The sequence below is a fragment of the Silene latifolia genome, chromosome X, assembly GCF_048544455.1.
Source record: "Silene latifolia isolate original U9 population chromosome X, ASM4854445v1, whole genome shotgun sequence".
Taxonomy (NCBI): domain Eukaryota; kingdom Viridiplantae; phylum Streptophyta; class Magnoliopsida; order Caryophyllales; family Caryophyllaceae; genus Silene; species Silene latifolia.
Window position 1 is genome coordinate 59,158,589 of NC_133537.1, and position 20,073 is coordinate 59,178,661.

Here is a 20,073-nt window from a genome sequence, read left to right on the forward strand (position 1 = left end):
GTTTATATCGTACTAGCTTAGAACCCGTGCAAAATTGCATGGGCATGTATAAAAAATATATAAATAGTCATTTGAAATTTATAATTATAATATCATTCAATATTATAGTATGAATGTACAAAAAATATAGTATGAATGTACAAAAATTTACACATTCAAATTAAAGTACAATATTGAATTGAGATTCAACATTTATAATACTCCTAACATTTAGACCAAATTGATATATAATTGGTATAATAATCGGTGAAGACTTTCTCATACCCGTGTCTTATATTTTCACCCAAGCATTCATAAACAAATGTGCTTAAACTTATATATTATTTCATATCGATGATGATTTCGAATGTACGCGAATTACACTCGTCTCATATGTTTTAAAAATCATTAATTAAAAAATATAATAAATTCTTAAATCATTAAAACTTCAAATTAAACATAGTTGGTGTGTATGCGGGTATATCCCCGTCCCACCACCCATCACAGGTGGAATGCACCCATACCCCTTTACAAATGCTCTACGCATACCCGCCCCAACATGGACGTGTATAGTGCGGCACCCATTGTACCCACCCAACTAACATCTCTATTCTTTACTAATAATCACACTATACATTATCCAAATAATTATAATTAAAAGGTACACGTGTAAAATACGTATTGTATCGCTTAAGAGGTATACATCTGGTCTTTACGGATTTTTTTCATTATGTTTTCAACACTACACAACAATCTTCGTGTAATTTTTAAAGACAGTACGATATAGACCATACGAAGTTAAATTATTATAAACACGGTAGGAATGGACCATATGAAAGATTTTTTTTTTTTAAAATGGGCCTAAAGGTCGGGTTGTCATTTTAGCTAAATGAAATACACATTTTGTAATGTAAACTTAAGTTTAGCCTAAAGAAGTGACATGAGACTCAAAATGAGATATATTCCTAACATTTTATGACATCCTACCTTAGTTAGACAAGCACAATGCTTTTTGACTCGGGATTGACGGTTTTAGGAAATGAAGATGGTTTTTGACCCGGACTCCAAATGTACTCTAATTACTGCCAAAACGACTGTAATGACACCTAGATGACAACCAAGGGGTAGACATAAGTGTACGAGTTACCTTTTATTAACCAATTTATAAAACGTCATAAAATCACGACATATGCTAAACATGCGGCCCAATCATCACTGGGTAGTTGGCGGGAGGTATAGAAACAAGGTGTCTACAATAAGATAGTCATAAATTAAATAACCACCACAATACTCAGTATAACAACCGCCTCAGCAAGATACACATATTAACATAAGATAATTAAATACTTATTATGAGTTGAGTAGAGAAAACCTACCTCAGCACTAGACCGTCGCAGCAAAAGCAATACAGCTAAAAGGGCTCTTCTACCGAATTCGTCCTAATATAATATAACCAACATAAAATAAACAATACTACAACAATAAAATACGCAACACACGAATTTTACGTGATCTAGGCCGAGACCAAGGCCACGACTAGGCCGCAACATGTCACGCTAGGCCATCTCTCATCCACGGCCAGGCCATGCTCTTCCACATCCATAACTCAAGGCCATTCCCCTCCCGTGTTCACGGTCTTACACGAAACCACCACCAAGCCTCACCTCCCTTACTCGCGCCAATAATTTACCATAAACTTATCAGTGCGAAACCGTCTCATAAAGGACAATTAAAATCTCATGCTATCATAGTAATCATCATACTAGGGTTCGGGTAAGAATCGCAAATATTACTACAACAATCACTAAAATTAAGTACAAGAAATTATAGAATTATGCCTACGATCAAAAGGATGAAAATTGGTAGAAAGAGTCCCGAAAATCGCGCCCTAGCCTTCCCGCCGTTCGTCTCCTCACTCGGTCCTCTTCTCCTCTCTTTTATCTCTAGGTTTTCTTCTATTTTGTGTTTAGAAATAGAAATCTACGATGTTGTAATGTAAGGTTGGGGCATATATATCCCGAGTGTAATAAAACAACTTAAATGAAACCTGAGCAACTCCCTTCCTTCGGCCTATACATACTCGGTCTACTCGGTCTATACATACTCAGCCAACTCGTCCCAACTCTTAATCCGTCTTTATGCTTAATTCCCGACTCCCTACTCAATCTCATACGCATAATATAAAATATATGGCATCTAACTTATAAACGTAATAAAATTGACATACGTGAATAATATATATATATATAGGCGGGATCCGGTGAGAATGAACATTCGGTGAGAACGGTGAGAACGACCTTTAGTCATAACTTTCACAGCGCGCCCCCTACTACAACAAACTTCATTTCTCATATATATACCCACCACAATTATTAACAACAAACACACCCCAATCCCTAACCTCACGCATCCCACCTACCACCCCCTACCACCACCACCACAGACCGGTGACCACCACTCATCACCGACACCAATGTTCCGGCAGAGATCGTGCGCGCGGCGTCCCTGTATTCTGCCAGAATTCGATGCCTTATTTCTCCCCATTTCCTACCGCTGTATGTATTAAATTACTCAATTATTGAGCAGCAAATATGGGGGAAAGACTAAAAACAACAACTCCATATCTACAACATTCGTCCTCGAAAATCATCAAACCAAAATTAACAAAATAAACTTAATTTAATCAATAATCATAAGATTAAAGGCTTGTACTCTAAGAAGTAATCTCCGATTGACAACAACGACATTATTATTCTTCGCCGGCGAAGACGACAATCTGGACAAGATTTGCAGCGAATACTGGTGATGTATATGTGATTTTGGTGAGGGTCGAATGGTGATTGCCATTGGTGTAACACCCCCATACACCAAGGTGCCTTACCAAGACCACCTAATGCATGGAAATGCTACCATCTCGGTTACCTGAGGCAATGTATATCAAATAGACCATAAAGAAACGTATTTAAATAAGTGAATGAGTTTAAGTGATTACAATGTCAAAATCCCAAACTGTAAAGGAAATAAAAAAGTTCCCAAAAACAAACAACTGAAAAGCAAACTAAGTTTATGCCACAGCGGAAGACTCTAATGACATGTGATGACTCCATCCCAGTTATCCCTCGCGCAAACCATCTCATACCTGCTCAACAACGGCTCACCATCCCGAATGGATCACCACAGTTTTCAAAACATTTAAAACGGAGTCAGTTACTGATTACATAAAACAATATACACAATATACAAGCAACACACAACTCCCAACTCCATTATATCTCCACACACCTGACTACACACTAAAGTGTGTAGCCCTGTCAGAATACCCATCGCAATAGATATTCCACGCCGCCAGTGGGGGACCGCAACCGTACCCACCAAATCCCCGCTCATCTAATCCCAGCGATAACCCATGTTCCTTAATGTGCACATCCCCTCCTGTGGCGGGTTCCATAGAGGGCGAATCAAGGGCGTGAAGCCACTCCCGCAAGTGACTCAACTCAGCCGAGGACACGCCTCGTGAACCACAGACAAACACAACACAACCACTTATACAACAACAACACCAATACAATCCAATATGTTAAAGATCAACAATAAACACAACCAATAACTATGTAACCAATAACTGAGTAGGGAAACTGATGTGACCAATATTTGAGCATATTTAGTCCCCGAATTAGCCTCGTTCCTATGCTTTTTAGTGCATATTTGGGTCATTTACTATCTTTAGTCCTTTGTTTTGCATATTCTTTGAGGTTTTGTTTCCTTGGTAGGAGAGGAGTGAAAAACTTGCATTTTCATGGCAAAATAGAGCTAAATTGATCGAATCTAATGACCAAGCATCAAAGAGAATACAAGACTAGAAGGCCTTTGTACATATTGTAGTAAATGGGCAATGATGAAGAAGACCTTTGCATCCCCGACAAAATCCCGGAGGATTGTTGGGAGAAGAGAAGAAGAAAAGAAGAAAATGAAGGCTGGGACGAGATCCGCTCGTCTAACCAGGCAGGACGCTCGTCCAGAAGCTTCCCATTACACTCGTCCAAGCTTCCCAGACGCCCGTCCAAAACTTCCAAGAATCCGAGCGTCCAAGCTTGAAGGCCGCTCGTCCAGCCACCTGAGAATCGGCTCGTCCCGACCCTTGGACGCCCGAATTGTGTTACAGACCCACGCGTCCTCTTTTGCTCCATGAAAGATGCGCATATTTTTGAAAGACCGGCTAAAAGGAGACCCACATCTTTTTTGAGAGGAGCGATTCCTCAAGGACTTAATCGTCATTTAAGCCCTTAGTAAACCCTAAGTTGTGTACCTAATCCCCACTATAAATACCCCATTAGTCTAATTAGATTAATCATGTTCTTCTTATCAATCCTTAGTATAGTTTATATCATTCTAATCTCTTTTTAATCTTATAATCAACTTCTAATCAAATCTTAATACAAATCTCATTTCCTTAATTTCTCTTTTGTTCATCTTTTATTTTGGGTAATTGAAGTTTATTTGGGTTATTATTGGGAGATTGACAACCTTCCAATCATTCATCAAGTACTTCTATTATTCTTTGCTTTATTTTGGAATCATCATTAGGTATAACTCTCTTAATCCTTTTTAATTATTGTTAATCATCTTCATTTATTCATCATGTTTTGCTTTGTTAATATGATTGACAACCTTGTTAACATGTTAAACTTGATAATGAGTCAGTAGTTTTCTTAACTAGGGTTAATGGGTAATTAGGGGAAACCAACATGGGGGATGATTCATGCTTTTGGGGAAATGTAAGTGATTATATTAATGCCCAACCAACAAATTCGCCAGAGATCAATCTCTAGCTCATTACAGAACTCATTCTAACCGTGTTATCCAGTCTTTCACACTCCTAATACTGGATCCAACACAACTAGCTCTCAATTGCAAAAGAAAAAGCTTCTTCACCTGCTTTATAACAACAGGCAAAGATAATACATTCTCAAGCCGACATCTATTTCTTACCTGCCATATACTATACATTACATGAGCCATACAAGCTGCAACTACATGCTTTCTCAACAAGGATCTATCCCTATGCCCTAGCCACCAAGAGATCACATTCTGATTGGGGATAGGAGAACCCAACCAAACTGCAATCTGTTGCTTGCATTGCTGACTGAAAGGACACAGAAAAAAGAGATGATCAATGTTCTCCTCAGCTGCTCCACACAAAAAACAACAATTATCATGAATAATATTCATCTTCATCAATCTATCCTGAGTGAGCAACCTGTTTTGAGCAACCAGCCAAATAAAAAACTCATGCTTGGGAAGCATTATCCTATTTCTGATCCAAGGATACCATGGTACATCAGCTACATCCTGTGCCAGCCAAGAATAACCCATATGTACAGAGTACTCCTGGTCATTCCTCCTCCATACTTCATCAAACATGTGATGTTTTAGTTGGTGTTTAACTGCACATATACGTTTCCAGGCCCAGCTAGAACTGGTAGAAGGCTCATATTCCTTCCATATCCTGTCTTTTATATAAATAACATGCACCCAACGAACCCATAAATGATCAGCTTTCTTCTCCACCCACCACACATATTTAGCAATGAGGGCAATGTTCCACTGATATAGATTTTTAAAACCAAGGCCTCCTTTTTTCTTTGGTTGACAGATCTGAGTCCAGGCTACCAAATGGGGATGCTCTCTATTCTTAGTACCATACCAGAGGAAGGCTCTATAGACTGTATCAATTTTATTTAGGACAAGTTTTGGGAGCATGAAAATTCTTGCCCAATAACTATGAAGAGCACTAAGCACAGCAGAAATAAGGACAAATCTCCCTGCATATGACAGTTGCCTAGCCCCTATTCTCTGTATCCTCTCAGTGACCTTATCAACTAAGCACTGACAATCAAGCACCCCCAGTCTTTTAGGCATGATTTTGACTCCCAGATACTTAAAGGGGATACTGCCTCTCTTCATACCAGTAAGTGCCTCAATATCCTTCACCAGACTATCTCCCATCCCATTACAATAGAAACTGGATTTGCCACTATTCATGTGGAGACTAGACGCCAAGGAGAAAGTGCTGAAGGCTCTCATCATTAGAGTAATTGACTTTAAATCACCCCTGCTAAACAGCAATAAATCATCTGCAAAACACAGATGATTCAGACTGAGTTTATTGCATAGAGGGTGGAATTTAAAACCATGGAACAGGTGCAGCACTCTAAACAGTCTACTCAGGTAGTCCAGACATATAGTAAACAACAAGGGGGATAAAGGGTCCCCTTGCCTTAAACCTCTTCTCCCTTTAAAAAAACCAAAGACTTCCCCATTCAGAGCCAGTGAGTATGAGGGGGAAGACACACATTGCATAATAAGATCAATGCTAGTCTTAGGAAACTGGAGATGGACTAGCATATCATGTAAGAAACTTCATTCAATTGAATCATACGCCTTTTGAAGGTCAATCTTCATCATGATTCTAGGGGAGCATATCTTTCTATTGTATAATTTTATAAGGTCTTGACATATTAAAATGTTGCCCACAATATCCCTCCCTGCAACAAAAGCACTCTGAGAAGGGTGGATGATATCAGGAAATATACAGCTTAACCTTGAACACAACACTTTAGCCATACACTTGTAGATAGTGTTACAACAGGCAATGGGCCTGAACTGAGTAACACTATCTGGAACTTCAACGTTAGGAATCAAAGTGAGTGTGGTATTATTTGCTTCCTTCAACACTTTCCCTGAGCTAATCATATTTCGGACAGCAATGCAGATGTCTTTCCCTACAATAGCCCATGAGTCCTTGAAAAACTGGCTACTATACCCATCAAGACCTGGGGCTTTAGTACCAGGGATGGAGAACATTGCAATTTTTATCTCATCATCAGTAACAAATCTGGTAAGAATCTCCCTATGCTCATCAGTTAAACACTTACCAGATCTAATGACTCCCTTATGAACAGGAGTCACCTCTTTAGAAGAGCCAAGCAAGCCTATGTAATATTCCTCAAAAGCAGATTTAATTCCTTGAGGTGTAGTACACAGCTTCCCCTCCTTATCCTTGATATGATACACCCTATTATGAGCCCTTCTTCTCTTAATACTAGCATGAAAGAAAGCAGTATTCTCATCCCCATTTTTCACCCAATTCTCCTTTGCTCTTTGGGCTAGAAAAGAATTCCTAGCCTTAGTTAAATTTACTAGATCCTGTGCACATTCTCTTTCAGCATTGCACAAATCAGGATTCAAAGGGTCCTTTGAGAGCTGATCTTGAAAATGTTTTAAGGAGAGATCAGTAACATGAGTAAGGTTCTCAATATTACTAAACTGTTCCTTATCCAACTCCTTCAAATTCTTCTTTAATCCCTTCAATTTCTTGACAACTCTGTACATGGGTGTACCCTGAACATCACAATTCCACCCTTCCTTGACCACTTCAGAAAAATTTGCAGCCATAGACCACATGTTAAAGTATTTAAAGGCAGGCTTCTTCCTCATAAAGTTCTCAGTCAAAGTGATCACACACGGGCAATGATCATATAGACCTTCAGGCAAAAACCGAGCCACAGAATCAGGATAGGAAATAATCCAATCATCATTGACAATTACCCTATCCAATCTACTATACACCTTGTAGATACCCGTATCCGTCGATATTGGAATTTATAGAGAACCCGACAAACACCCGATGATGATAGGACACATGTATTCTTTAGTTGTCATTGTCATTATTTGGAGCTCGTTTTACGAGGTAGAATGGGCGTCGTCGATGAAGTATTTTATTAATTTAAATGATATTTAAATTAATGTTTTTTTTTAAAAGGGAATTCATTTTATTATTTTAAATGATATTTAATTTAATGTTTTTTTAGTGAGTTCATTTTGTTAATTTGAATGATATTTAAATTAAAGCTTTATTTTGAATTTATTTTCCCAAGTTTATTTTATTGAAAATAAAATAAATAATTGATTTGAAAAATCATTTTATGAGTATATTTGATTTGAAAAGTCATTTATTTTAATTTATTAATTGATTTGAAAAATCGATTTTAAAAGCGAAGAACTCGTTTTTAACCGTGTGTTTTGAGCTCGATTTTAGCTCGGTTTTTAAGCCCGTTTCCTTTGCGAATTGGCACGAATCTCGAGTACACTAACCAAACTATACCAATACCCATCAACCCATGTTCGAACCCCCTCACAAGCGGCCCAAATCCTCATCCCAAACAGGCCACAAGCAGCCCGCAAAACACCAATGCAGTCCCCTGTTTTTGCGTGTCAATTCGCGAGCCCAAACCCGCTCCAAACACCACCAAGACCCGTACCCATTAACCCTAACCCATACCCTAGTATCCTACCCATATTATCCTAGCTTAATCACCAAGAAAACCCCCAAAACGAACCCTAGAAACCCCCCTCAAAGCTGCTGGACAGCAGCTATGTTCAGCTAGCCCGATTTGCCTCCCCTCTCTTTTAACCTACTTTAACTCCCTATAAATACCACCCCTTCACCATACAATCATTCCTCTAAGTTCTCCATACATCCTACCTTCACTCACAAGCTTTAAACCTCAGAAACAAACCCTAATTGCCTCCCAAAAACCCTAAACAAAACCGACACACAAACTGAAACTGTTTGTGTGTCTTCCTCGAAAAACAGTTCGTTCCTCCATCAAACCTCCATCAAAATTCGATTTTCTTGTTCCTAATTAACCACATAACATCCATCTACACATTAGACAAAGATTTACGAGCCAAATTGCCCTTGAGAGTACACGAAATCCCTCGAAAAAAGAGTGTTATACACTCTGTTTTTGTGTTTTTATTCTTGTCTGTCCAGTTCTGTTTGTGCTCGTTTTTCGTGCCCTTTAACCCAAAACGAGCAGGGGTTGCTTTAAGATCCCTGTTCTCCTCTCTTTCTAGTTTTCAAAACATCTTTTAAATCGAATTTTCGTCGTGAAACGAGGGAGATATCATCGTTTGAAAGTTGCTGTCCAGATTTGTCAAAAAACGCGTGTTGCTTTGTTTCTTCGTCGACGACGGCCTCTCGAGATAAAATCTACCATCGATTACGACCCAAGACAGTGTCAACGATACATGTAGGTTGAGGGTGCATCAAATCCTCCTCTTTTCCCTTTTATTTCGTTTGTTTTATGCTTGTTTTTTATTGTCTTGTTTTTGTTTATTTTTCGTTTTGTTTATCGATTGTTCTAATTAATTATGAAACTAGTTAGTCCGAGTATAAGTTAAAGTACCACCATGAACACCCGCGTTGACTTGAGATGGGAAAAGAAACCGCTACATCAGTCGGTCGTACACCCCCGTCTCATTTACATATCCTCGTGTTCAAGGTAGGGCATAAATAAAACGAATTTCTAACTTCCGTTCCTCGCTTTTGACCCTTCGTTGTTTCGGCCAATTCGACACACCCTAGGATCCGTTGTATGTTAGTTTAACCTCTGATTGTCAACATATGACGTATTTAGACGACATTCGATCATTTTAATAACCTAATTAGACATGTTAGGTGGCATCGACATAGCTTTTAAAATCGATTAACAATTCTATAACCTAATTGAATGCATCTCTCTCTTCCACATGATTTCTCGCTAGTATAAGAGTGCGTGATTAGCACCTTCTTATTAACACTCGATGAGTTAATTTAATTAGCGAATTTGACCTAACTTGACCCTTTTTAGGCCGTGTAGAATACACAATTGCAAGACCTCTTTTCAATCGATCAACGTCGTTTCTAACTTGTTTTCTAATTCGTTCCTAACCCGTTTCGCAATAATCGATCTAACCTAATGAATCTAACCTAAGAATTAGGGTGTGCTAGATCGTGTGGGCCGTGTTCGGCCGTGTCCTTGTAGTCCCTTTTCTCGTTTTTTTTCTCATCTTTATCTCGTTATTTCGTATCTTGTAATTACTTCGTTTATCGAGTCGTGTTTGTTATCGAGTTGTAATTTTTGAGTTAGCTTTCTTTTATCGAGTCAAAACCTCTTTCAAAACCTTAGTCTTGTTTGGTTAGATGGTTGTGTCCCAATGCATGTAAGAGCGTAGTAAATCGCATGATTGTTTAAAGCAACATGGCCCGGTTTATGCTAATGCATGTTTTGGTGCGTAGCCCTATGTCTAATTCGATGAGATTAAGTGAAAGCACACATCACGAGGAGTGACCCAAGGCCGTGAGTCATGTAAGCCGTGGGCCACCCCTCTTGTGCGCAGTTTCCTAGGCCGATTGGCCGTGTAATGTGTCGTGTACGGTTCTGTATGTAGCAATTGTATTTAGATCGAGTTGTATCTTTAATTTATTGTTGTGTCGGCATGAAATGCCTGGTTTGTAATAGGTAGATCCCAACGGCTCCCCCATTCCCCCTTAAGCCTTGTTTGCTTTGTTTTGTATGTTGTTAGATCAATCAACCCACATGCTAAATTACAACTTTGACAAAGTTAGTTTAGTTGCATCTAAAACGACATAGAAATTGTTGTCACATGTTAGGGTTTAAAACGATGTTTGCATATCATATATCGTAGTAGCTATGACCTTGTTTGAAATCCATACTTGACTTAGTAGAGGCCGTTATTGACGGGCGGGGTTGGGTGTCCTTATGGGCTTCCCAACACGTACCCTCACCCCTTACTCAAGATCTATGGTTTGTGGATCCGTCTAAATACCATTGGATTACGAGAGTCATTCAAATCGAGTGATATAGGGTACAAGTCTTTATCTTTAATCACTCGTAGTCGATTGGCTTTATGCTTTTTGATGAAAGGTGTAAAGTTGACTTGAACGGTTCCAAGTTCCCAAAAAACTTGGTGGCGACTCTAATATGTCTTAATTCGATTCGAAAGAACCTCGAGTCGATTATGCCTGGTGTGGATCCCGCGGACGCAGTTCCCGAGGGCCTTGTCCACAATTTGGCGACTCCGCTGGGGAAAAGAGGACTAGTTACACTTTGTTTCTAGGGTCTTTTCCTCCGAGGTGAAACTTGAAAAGAAAGTGTTGGAAAGTAAAACATTACTCATAGTGCTACGATTCATGCATAAACCCTTAAGGACTTGCCCGGGCCGTCCCAGCGTTTCTTCGTGATGCGTGGGGGGTGACGTCCCACTATGCTAGGAAGCTGCACCTTGCTCGCTTCCACTTCACCTCGCGTGGTTCTTGATGGTGGGGACGATCTTCTAGGTACTCTACCTTAAGACACCTTGCTCTATAAGACCGCAAAAGGATGGAGGGCATAGACCTTCTTGTAGAAGACTTGCCGAGACTTAGAGATGTCTAGGAGCATACATCCTTGTAACATGAGAATGACAATGTGCAAGGTGTTTTCCCGAGTCTTTTCAAAATTTCCCATGTCCTTTCCAAAACCGAACTTTTGAACAACTTACTTTCAAAATAGCATGGTTTTAAAAACGCGGAATGCTGCCCAAATAGGACTAGAATTTTCGGCCCAAAATGAGCTTTTAGCCGGCATCTGCCCATTTCAAATCTCATTTTCGAATCAATCTTTCGTTTTTTTTTCAAAACCAATCCAAAATGCCTCTCGAACCTCAACCAAGCATGAAATGCGTCAAGTCGTGTCCAGGTCATGGCCGTGTTAGGCCGGGTGTGTTTCGTTCCAAGAGTCTAGAACACGACCTTGTTGGGTCACCCAAGCTCACCTCTTGGGCCTTGAGTCATGTTGGTCGACCTTTTGGTCTAGGATAGTCCACAAAAACGTCCAAGCTAGGCCATTTAGGGCGTTTCACCCGAACCTATGGGCTATGTTAGTCCAATCACGGGTTTAGTCACACCGAGTCCGGTTTATAACCGATTTATGACAGTTTGAGTCATGTCGTTTTGTCGAGTCTAAAATGAACCAAGGTCTAGATCCAACCGTGAGTCGAACCTCTGGTTAGTCAATCTCAAGTCGAGTCTTTGTTTGAGTCAAGTTGGGGTCGTGTCCTTAAGTGTGCAGGGGCTCTTACTTTAAATATTGACTCAGTACGGGGTTTTCTTGTAGAAAGGCCGCCAAAAACCCGACGTCAAGCAATGGAAGATGCTATTAACAAGCTCACTGAGGCCGTGAACCTCATGATGACCCGAATGGATGCAATCGAATCTAAGCTGGGTGAAGATTCCCCTCCACCTCTGACTGATCTGGAGAAACGGTTCAAGTTCATCGAAGACCGTTTGAAACTCTCCCAGGGGAAGAACATTCACTACGAAAATGCTAGGGCCTATGCCCCAATTCAGGATAAGTTGCCCACGAACATGGTACTCACTGATATCCCAAAGTTTAAGGGCACAGAAGATCCAGTCCACCATGTTAAGGCATATAAGGGGTACTTAGCACTGAAAGGAGTACTCTTTGAAATGCTCTCTCGAAATTTTCGCTCAATCTCTCGGATGAACACCGAAGGCGTGGTTCTACAATCTTGACCTTAAGAACTTCCCCACTTTCGAAGATATTACGGTGGAGTTCTGCAAGCACTATGCTGATAATGTCGAGATTCAAACCAACATAAGAACATTGGAGGTGATGACACAGAAAGAAAAAGAAGGCTTTACTGAATTCCTTGCAAGATGGCGCGCTGAAAGCGTGAAATTAGCCAAGAATCCTGATGAAGTTGAAATGGTAGATAAGTTCGTAAAGAATCTACGACCTATTTACCGTAATGCTCTGAAATACCAAAATTTTGGCTCTTTCAAAGAATTGATAAGAATCGGGATAAAGGTAGAAGATGATGTCATAAGGGCAGAGGCTGAAAAGCCGAAAGGGTACCAAGGGGCCTCATCGTCTAAGGCCAAGGCCCCAGCAACGACCCATATTGATGAAGCCATCAATCTCTTAGAAGGGAAATCGAAGAATCCGCAGCGCCAAACACCAAGGGCATTCACCGATATCGGATGCACTTATACATACGCTCTCCAAAGGCTCATAGCCCAAGAAAAGCTGAAGCCTATTGGTCCAACTCCGGACCCTCCCGCTGATCAACAAGGTAAATGGTATAAACCAAATGCCTACTGTGCCTTTCATCAAGGGAAAGGCCATGATACTGAAAGGTGCTATCGACTGAAGCACGAAATTCAAGACATGATTGAGAACGGAACGCTCCCGATCCTAGCTGTTAAACCTAATAACATCACCAATCCATTTGGTGATCATTCCAACTTTGTTTCTGTCGAAGACAATGTCGATTATTCCCATCTTATCCGCCCATATCACTTGAAAGGGGTGTTTATCGGGAAAATATTTGTGGATTGCTGTGAATTCTTGCCAAACCCGAAGAATGAAATTCAAATCGGGAGTCTCGCTCTAGAATGTACTCCTCTCATTAACGAAGTTAATAAAAGACAATTCGATTCACCAACCTTCATCACTGGCGTAGATCCTCAGAGGACTACCTCGGGATGGAGGCCGACCATCAAAGGGATCAAGGACAAGAGCCGAGCATCTAAGTCGACAAATTTGAACAAGAGAAAGCTCAAGACCAGATTTGAAAATTATGAGTCGGGATCTGTTTTCTTATCTTAGTCGATTCGAGTCTAGGACTTTCTTTTCTTGAAGTTGAGTCGTTTGTTCCACGATGACCTAGGATGTGTCCTAGGAATCGTTCCTTCGAGTCTGTTAAGCATTTGTCATTCCAATAAAAAGTTGCAGTTTCATTTCCAAATATGTCTTGTTTTCAATCCCCAATCATTCCGAAATATGATAAAACGCACAACACACTCAAAGGCATCCCTGGGTAGAAATATGTCATGTTTCAAAATGTAAGGTACACTAGGATCCCGTGTTTGATTCCTTTACCTATTCCATGTCTGGTGGTAGAAAACCTCCATCTGAACCAATGTTTGTGACAAGCTTTTAGATGATTCTATGACAAACCCGGACTAGCTCCTTGTTTCCCCTATCGATGATGGAAGGCAAGCCTTTTCCCCAACAAAATCATCCCCTCTCGAAGAGAGAAGATATCAACCCGTTCTAACAAGGAATTGTTAGTTCTTACCCAATGTAGTTGGTGAAGCCCAGTTTTCAAGGTGTATCAATTTATGACTGAGAGAATGAATAGAAGATCATTTTCAAAGAGAGAAAAAAGATGAAAAAGAATGAAAAATGAGAAAAAGAGAAAAATTGGAAAAATGAAAAAATGAAAAAAAAAGGAAAAAAAAAAAGGAAAAAAAAGGAAAAAAAAATGAAAAATGAAAGAAAAAGAAAAAAGAAAAAAAGATGTTGAAGTTATTGCGGAATGCTTTTTGGTTGAATGTCGAAGTTACAGAGGCCAGAAGTCAAGTCAAGTACCCATAGTTGAAGTTCAATGGGCGAAGCCCAAAAGCGTAAGTAGTGACCTCTTTACCCTCTAAGTCCTTCCTGAGACAGGTACAAGGGGATAGTCAGGAATTTTGAGAATTACTCCGCTTGTGTTGTTACACCCAGCCTTTAGGGTCCAGACATGGAAATTTGAACCCACATCTTTTTTCAACCCATTTGCACTCGTGGTTCATCAAACCCGAGACACCCATTCCAACCACATCAGCAGCCATAGCCCTTGGCCTTAGCACCACAAAACAAACCTTCAGAATGATGGTTAACCATTCCAACTTGTTATTACCAAGCTCCACATCCCAAAAGATCCAAGCCTTTTACACCTAACCCCAAACACGGGATTTAACGGTACTTTACAGGCTAGAATGGGATATGACATGATACCTTAGGTGAAACCTTCGAGTGTGTACACACAATCAAAATGCCATGTTTATGCACCATGATCGAACTACGTCGGATTTGATTTCGCTCCACGCGAATACGTAGGCAGTCCTTCAGAATAAGGGATTCAATCCACCCACTCACCAACCAAGTTGTCATCTTGTCGGTTTCTTACGGGTCTTAACCAAGTCCAAATGAAGCCACCTTTGTTTGAGTCGGTCTTAGCACTCGATGTAGGCTAGGATGAGGATATAGGTTCAGATGAATAGTATCGAGTCTCAGAATGAGCTTTATCTAATGGTGTAGGCAAAGATGCTGAGTCACATAGATGTGGGTTTGTGTTGGGAACAGAAAATATGAAAAACCCGCTGAAAAGAAAGAAGGCGTGGAAGAAAAAATAATAAAAAGCCCGCTGAAAAGAAAGAAGGCGGTGGCAAGAAATGATGAATACTCGCTGAAAAGAAAGGAGGCGAGGAGAAGAGTGGCAGAATGTTCCCAACAAGCGTGATGTGTGATGTCCAACTGCTCTCATAAAATCAATCTGTGTTTAGTGTCTGGGCGAAGCCAACGTTGTTGCTCTATGAGTTTAATGCTCCTTGTCAATGCCAAGTGATCTTGATTCCCATGTGCCCTCGGGAGCACGCCCATGACATACGATATCTACATCCCAAGTCGACGACCTTGTGATTCCCGTTTGCCATCTTTTGGCGCCAGAATGGCCAATTTACATTTCTACCCCCAACAAGTCAATATTTGAATTAAAACCCGTGCACACTTACGGTTTTATTTTCCTTTTTGTTTTACGGTAGCGGGCTACGCCCACGTGGTTTACGAGTCATACAGAGTGTCTAAGTCGTATTTCATGCTCACCCATCAAGGTTCGATTCCAAAATGCCAGATATTTCAAAATTTCAAAATTTCAAAAACTTTTTGCGCATTATGGATAGATGATCCAAGTCAAGGTTCAAATCTCAATGTTCAAAATCAAATTTTGGGTCGACGACCCAACATCCAAGTGATTCATTTCAAATTCAAAATTTGGGTCGATAGCCCAATTATTCAAAATTTTCAACATGTTCAAATTTCGGGTCGATGACCCAGTCTTTCAAACTCAAATTTCGGGTCGATGACCCAACATTCCAAGTGATGTCAAATTCAAAATTCGGGTCGGTGACCCGATTATTCAAAATTTTCAAATTCAATTTTCGGGTCGATGACCCAATCATTCAAAATTTTCAAATTCAACTTTCGGGTCGATGACCCAGTACTTCAAAATGATCCAATTTCAAGATCGATGATCCAAATATGCTTATGTGATGATTATTGCTCGTACATTTTCTATGTTTCAATTTTAGCAGGATATGCTTCATCGGGGGCTCTAAAGTCTTCGACTTTAGAGCCATTCAAATCGGGGCTCGAAGCCGTTGGCTTCAGAGACCATTATCAAGATGAAAAGGATGACATCCACTCGGAATTCAATTCAATACAAGAGTATGAAATGGAAGAATTCCGTAGTTGAAAGCAAATGATGAAAACGGCGGCAACCTCCTTGGAAAGTCCCGTCCCATTCAGACAAGCGCCAGCAGATGACAAATTTTGGGCAAATGTCAGCAGAAGATGAATTCGGACAAACGCCAGCAGATGATAAACTTTGGGCAAGTGTCAGCAGGGCCGAACTACGACGCGGGTTTGATTCCGTCAGAAACGGATACGTAGGCGCCTAAGGATAAGCCTCAACCCACCATTTATGCAATTTATGGGTCGATGACCAACGATGATATTTCGACACAATGAAGCAAGAGTCAATCCCCCAACGAAGTTTCGGTATGATCTCTTCTTATGGTCAAGCGAGCTTATATACGCAAGTCTAATGGACTATAAACGACCCGCAGAATCCTCAGGTCGAGAGGGACCTGGGGTATACTTTGACTTTCGCCTTGTCCAAGCCTCAGTCAAAGTGGGGGCTCTGTAGATACCCGTATCCGTCGATATTGGAATTTATAGAGAACCCGACAAACACCCGATGATGATAGGACACATGTATTCTTTAGTTGTCATTGTCATTATTTGGAGCTCGTTTTACGAGGTAGAATGGGCGTCGTCGATGAAGTATTTTATTAATTTAAATGATATTTAAATTAATGTTTTTTTTTAAAAGGGAATTCATTTTATTATTTTAAATGATATTTAATTTAATGTTTTTTTAGTGAGTTCATTTTGTTAATTTGAATGATATTTAAATTAAAGCTTTATTTTGAATTTATTTTCCCAAGTTTATTTTATTGAAAATAAAATAAATAATTGATTTGAAAAATCATTTTATGAGTATATTTGATTTGAAAAGTCATTTATTTTAATTTATTAATTGATTTGAAAAATCGATTTTAAAAGCGAAGAACTCGTTTTTAACCGTGTGTTTTGAGCTCGATTTTAGCTCGGTTTTTAAGCCCGTTTCCTTTGCGAATTGGCACGAATCTCGAGTACACTAACCAAACTATACCAATACCCATCAACCCATGTTCGAACCCCCTCACAAGCGGCCCAAATCCTCATCCCAAACAGGCCACAAGCAGCCCGCAAAACACCAATGCAGTCCCCTGTTTTTGCGTGTCAATTCGCGAGCCCAAACCCGCTCCAAACACCACCAAGACCCGTACCCATTAACCCTAACCCATACCCTAGTATCCTACCCATATTATCCTAGCTTAATCACCAAGAAAACCCCCAAAACGAACCCTAGAAACCCCCCTCAAAGCTGCTGGACAGCAGCTATGTTCAGCTAGCCCGATTTGCCTCCCCTCTCTTTTAACCTACTTTAACTCCCTATAAATACCACCCCTTCACCATACAATCATTCCTCTAAGTTCTCCATACATCCTACCTTCACTCACAAGCTTTAAACCTCAGAAACAAACCCTAATTGCCTCCCAAAAACCCTAAACAAAACCGACACACAAACTGAAACTGTTTGTGTGTCTTCCTCGAAAAGCAGTTCGTTCCTCCATCAAACCTCCATCAAAATTCGATTTTCTTGTTCCTAATTAACCACATAACATCCATCTACACATTAGACAAAGATTTACGAGCCAAATTGCCCTTGAGAGTACACGAAATCCCTCGAAAAACAGAGTGTTATACACTCTGTTTTCGCGGTTTATTCTTGTCTGTCCAGTTCTGTTTGTGCTCGTTTTTCGTGCCCAATAACCCAAAACGAGCAGGGGTTGCTTTAAGATCCCTGTTCTCCTCTCTTTCTAGTTTTCAAAACATCTTTTAAATCGAATTTTCGTCGTGAAACGAGGGAGATATCATCGTTTGAAAGTTGCTGTCCAGATTTGTCAAAAAACGCGTGTTGCTTTGTTTCTTCGTCGACGACGGCCTCTCGAGATAAAATCTACCATCGATTACGACCCAAGACGGTGTCAACGATACATGTAGGTTGAGGGTGCATCAAATCCTCCTCTTTTCCCTTTTATTTCGTTTGTTTTATGCTTGTTTTTTATTGTCTTGTTTTTGTTTATTTTTCGTTTTGTTTATCGATTGTTCTAATTAATTATGAAACTAGTTAGTCCGAGTATAAGTTAAAGTACCACCATGAACACCCGCGTTGACTTGAGATGGGAAAAGAAACCGCTACATCAGTCGGTCGTACACCCCCGTCTCATTTACATATCCTCGTGTTCAAGGTAGGGCATAAATAAAACGAATTTCTAACTTCCGTTCCTCGCTTTTGACCCTTCGTTGTTTCGCCAATTCGACACACCCTAGGATCCGTTGTATGTTAGTTTAACCTCTGATTGTCAACATATGACGTATTTAGACGACATTCGATCATTTTAATAACCTAATTAGACATGTTAGGTGGCATCGACATAGCTTTTAAAATCGATTAACAATTCTATAACCTAATTGAATGCATCTCTCTCTTCCACATGATTTCTCGCTAGTATAAGAGTGCGTGATTAGCACCTTCTTATTAACACTCGATGAGTTAATTTAATTAGCGAATTTGACCTAACTTGACCCTTTTTAGGCCGTGTAGAATACACAATTGCAAGACCTCTTTTCAATCGATCAACGTCGTTTCTAACTTGTTTTCTAATTCGTTCCTAACCCGTTTTTTTCGCAATAATCGATCTAACCTAATGAATCTAACCTAAGAATTAGGGTGTGCTAGATCGTGTGGGCCGTGTTCGGCCGTGTCCTTGTAGTCCCTTTTCTCGTTTTTTTTCTCATCTTTATCTCGTTATTTCGTATCTTGTAATTACTTCGTTTATCGAGTCGTGTTTGTTATCGAGTTGTAATTTTTGAGTTAGCTTTCTTTTATCGAGTCAAAACCTCTTTCAAAACCTTAGTCTTGTTTGGTTAGATGGTTGTGTCCCAATGCATGTAAGAGCGTAGTAAATCGCATGATTGTTTAAAGCAACATGGCCCGGTTTATGCTAATGCATGTTTTGGTGCGTAGCCCTATGTCTAATTCGATGAGATTAAGTGAAAGCACACATCACGAGGAGTGACCCAAGGCCGTGAGTCATGTAAGCCGTGGGCCACCCCTCTTGTTGTGATTTCCTAGGCCGATTGGCCGTGTAATGTGTCGTGTACGGTTCTGTATGTAGCAATTGTATTTAGATCGAGTTGTATCTTTAATTTATTGTTGTGTCGGCATGAAATGCCTGGTTTGTAATAGGTAGATCCCAACGGCTCCCCCATTCCCCCTTAAGCCTTGTTTGCTTTGTTTTGTATGTTGTTAGATCAATCAACCCACATGCTAAATTACAACTTTGACAAAGTTAGTTTAGTTGCATCTAAAACGACATAGAAATTGTTGTCACATGTTAGGGTTTAAAACGATGTTTGCATATCATATATCGTAGTAGCTATGACCTTGTTTGAAATCCATACTTGACTTAGTAGAGGCCGTTATTGACGGGCGGGGTTGGGTGTCCTTATGGGCTTCCCAACACGTACCCTCACCCCTTACTCAAGATCTATGGTTTGTGGATCCGTCTAAATACCATTGGATTACGAGAGTCATTCAAATCGAGTGATATAGGGTACAAGTCTTTATCTTTAATCACTCGTAGTCGATTGGCTTTATGCTTTTTGATGAAAGGTGTAAAGTTGACTTGAACGGTTCCAAGTTCCCAAAAAACTTGGTGGCGACTCTTATATGTCTTAATTCAATTCGAAAGAACCTCGAGTCGATTATGCCTGGTGTGGATCCCGCGGACGCAGTTCCCGAGGGCCTTGTCCACACACCTTTGTATCATTTTCATGTTTGTTATTCCAAGTATAGTAAGAACCAGTCACCTTAAGCTCATGAAGGTTACACCCACTCATCATACTTCTCATGGGTGCAATCTCAGCCCATGTGACAGCAGCACCCCCTTATTCTTTCATCCACAGAGGC

General features: G+C 40.2%; 1 protein-coding gene across 1 annotated transcript in view; it reads right to left on the reverse strand.

The window, feature by feature from the left end:
* Positions 1 to 4,821: 4,821 nt before the first annotated feature.
* Positions 4,822 to 20,073, reverse strand: part of LOC141617429 (uncharacterized) — a 29,969-nt gene continuing 14,717 nt past the window's right edge. The window contains exons 8-9 of the mRNA XM_074434630.1: positions 6,510 to 7,523; positions 4,822 to 6,113 (exon numbers count right to left, since the gene is read on the reverse strand). Coding sequence (XP_074290731.1) covers positions 4,822 to 6,113; positions 6,510 to 7,523 — 2,306 coding nt within the window. The remainder of the gene's footprint in view (positions 6,114 to 6,509; positions 7,524 to 20,073) is intronic.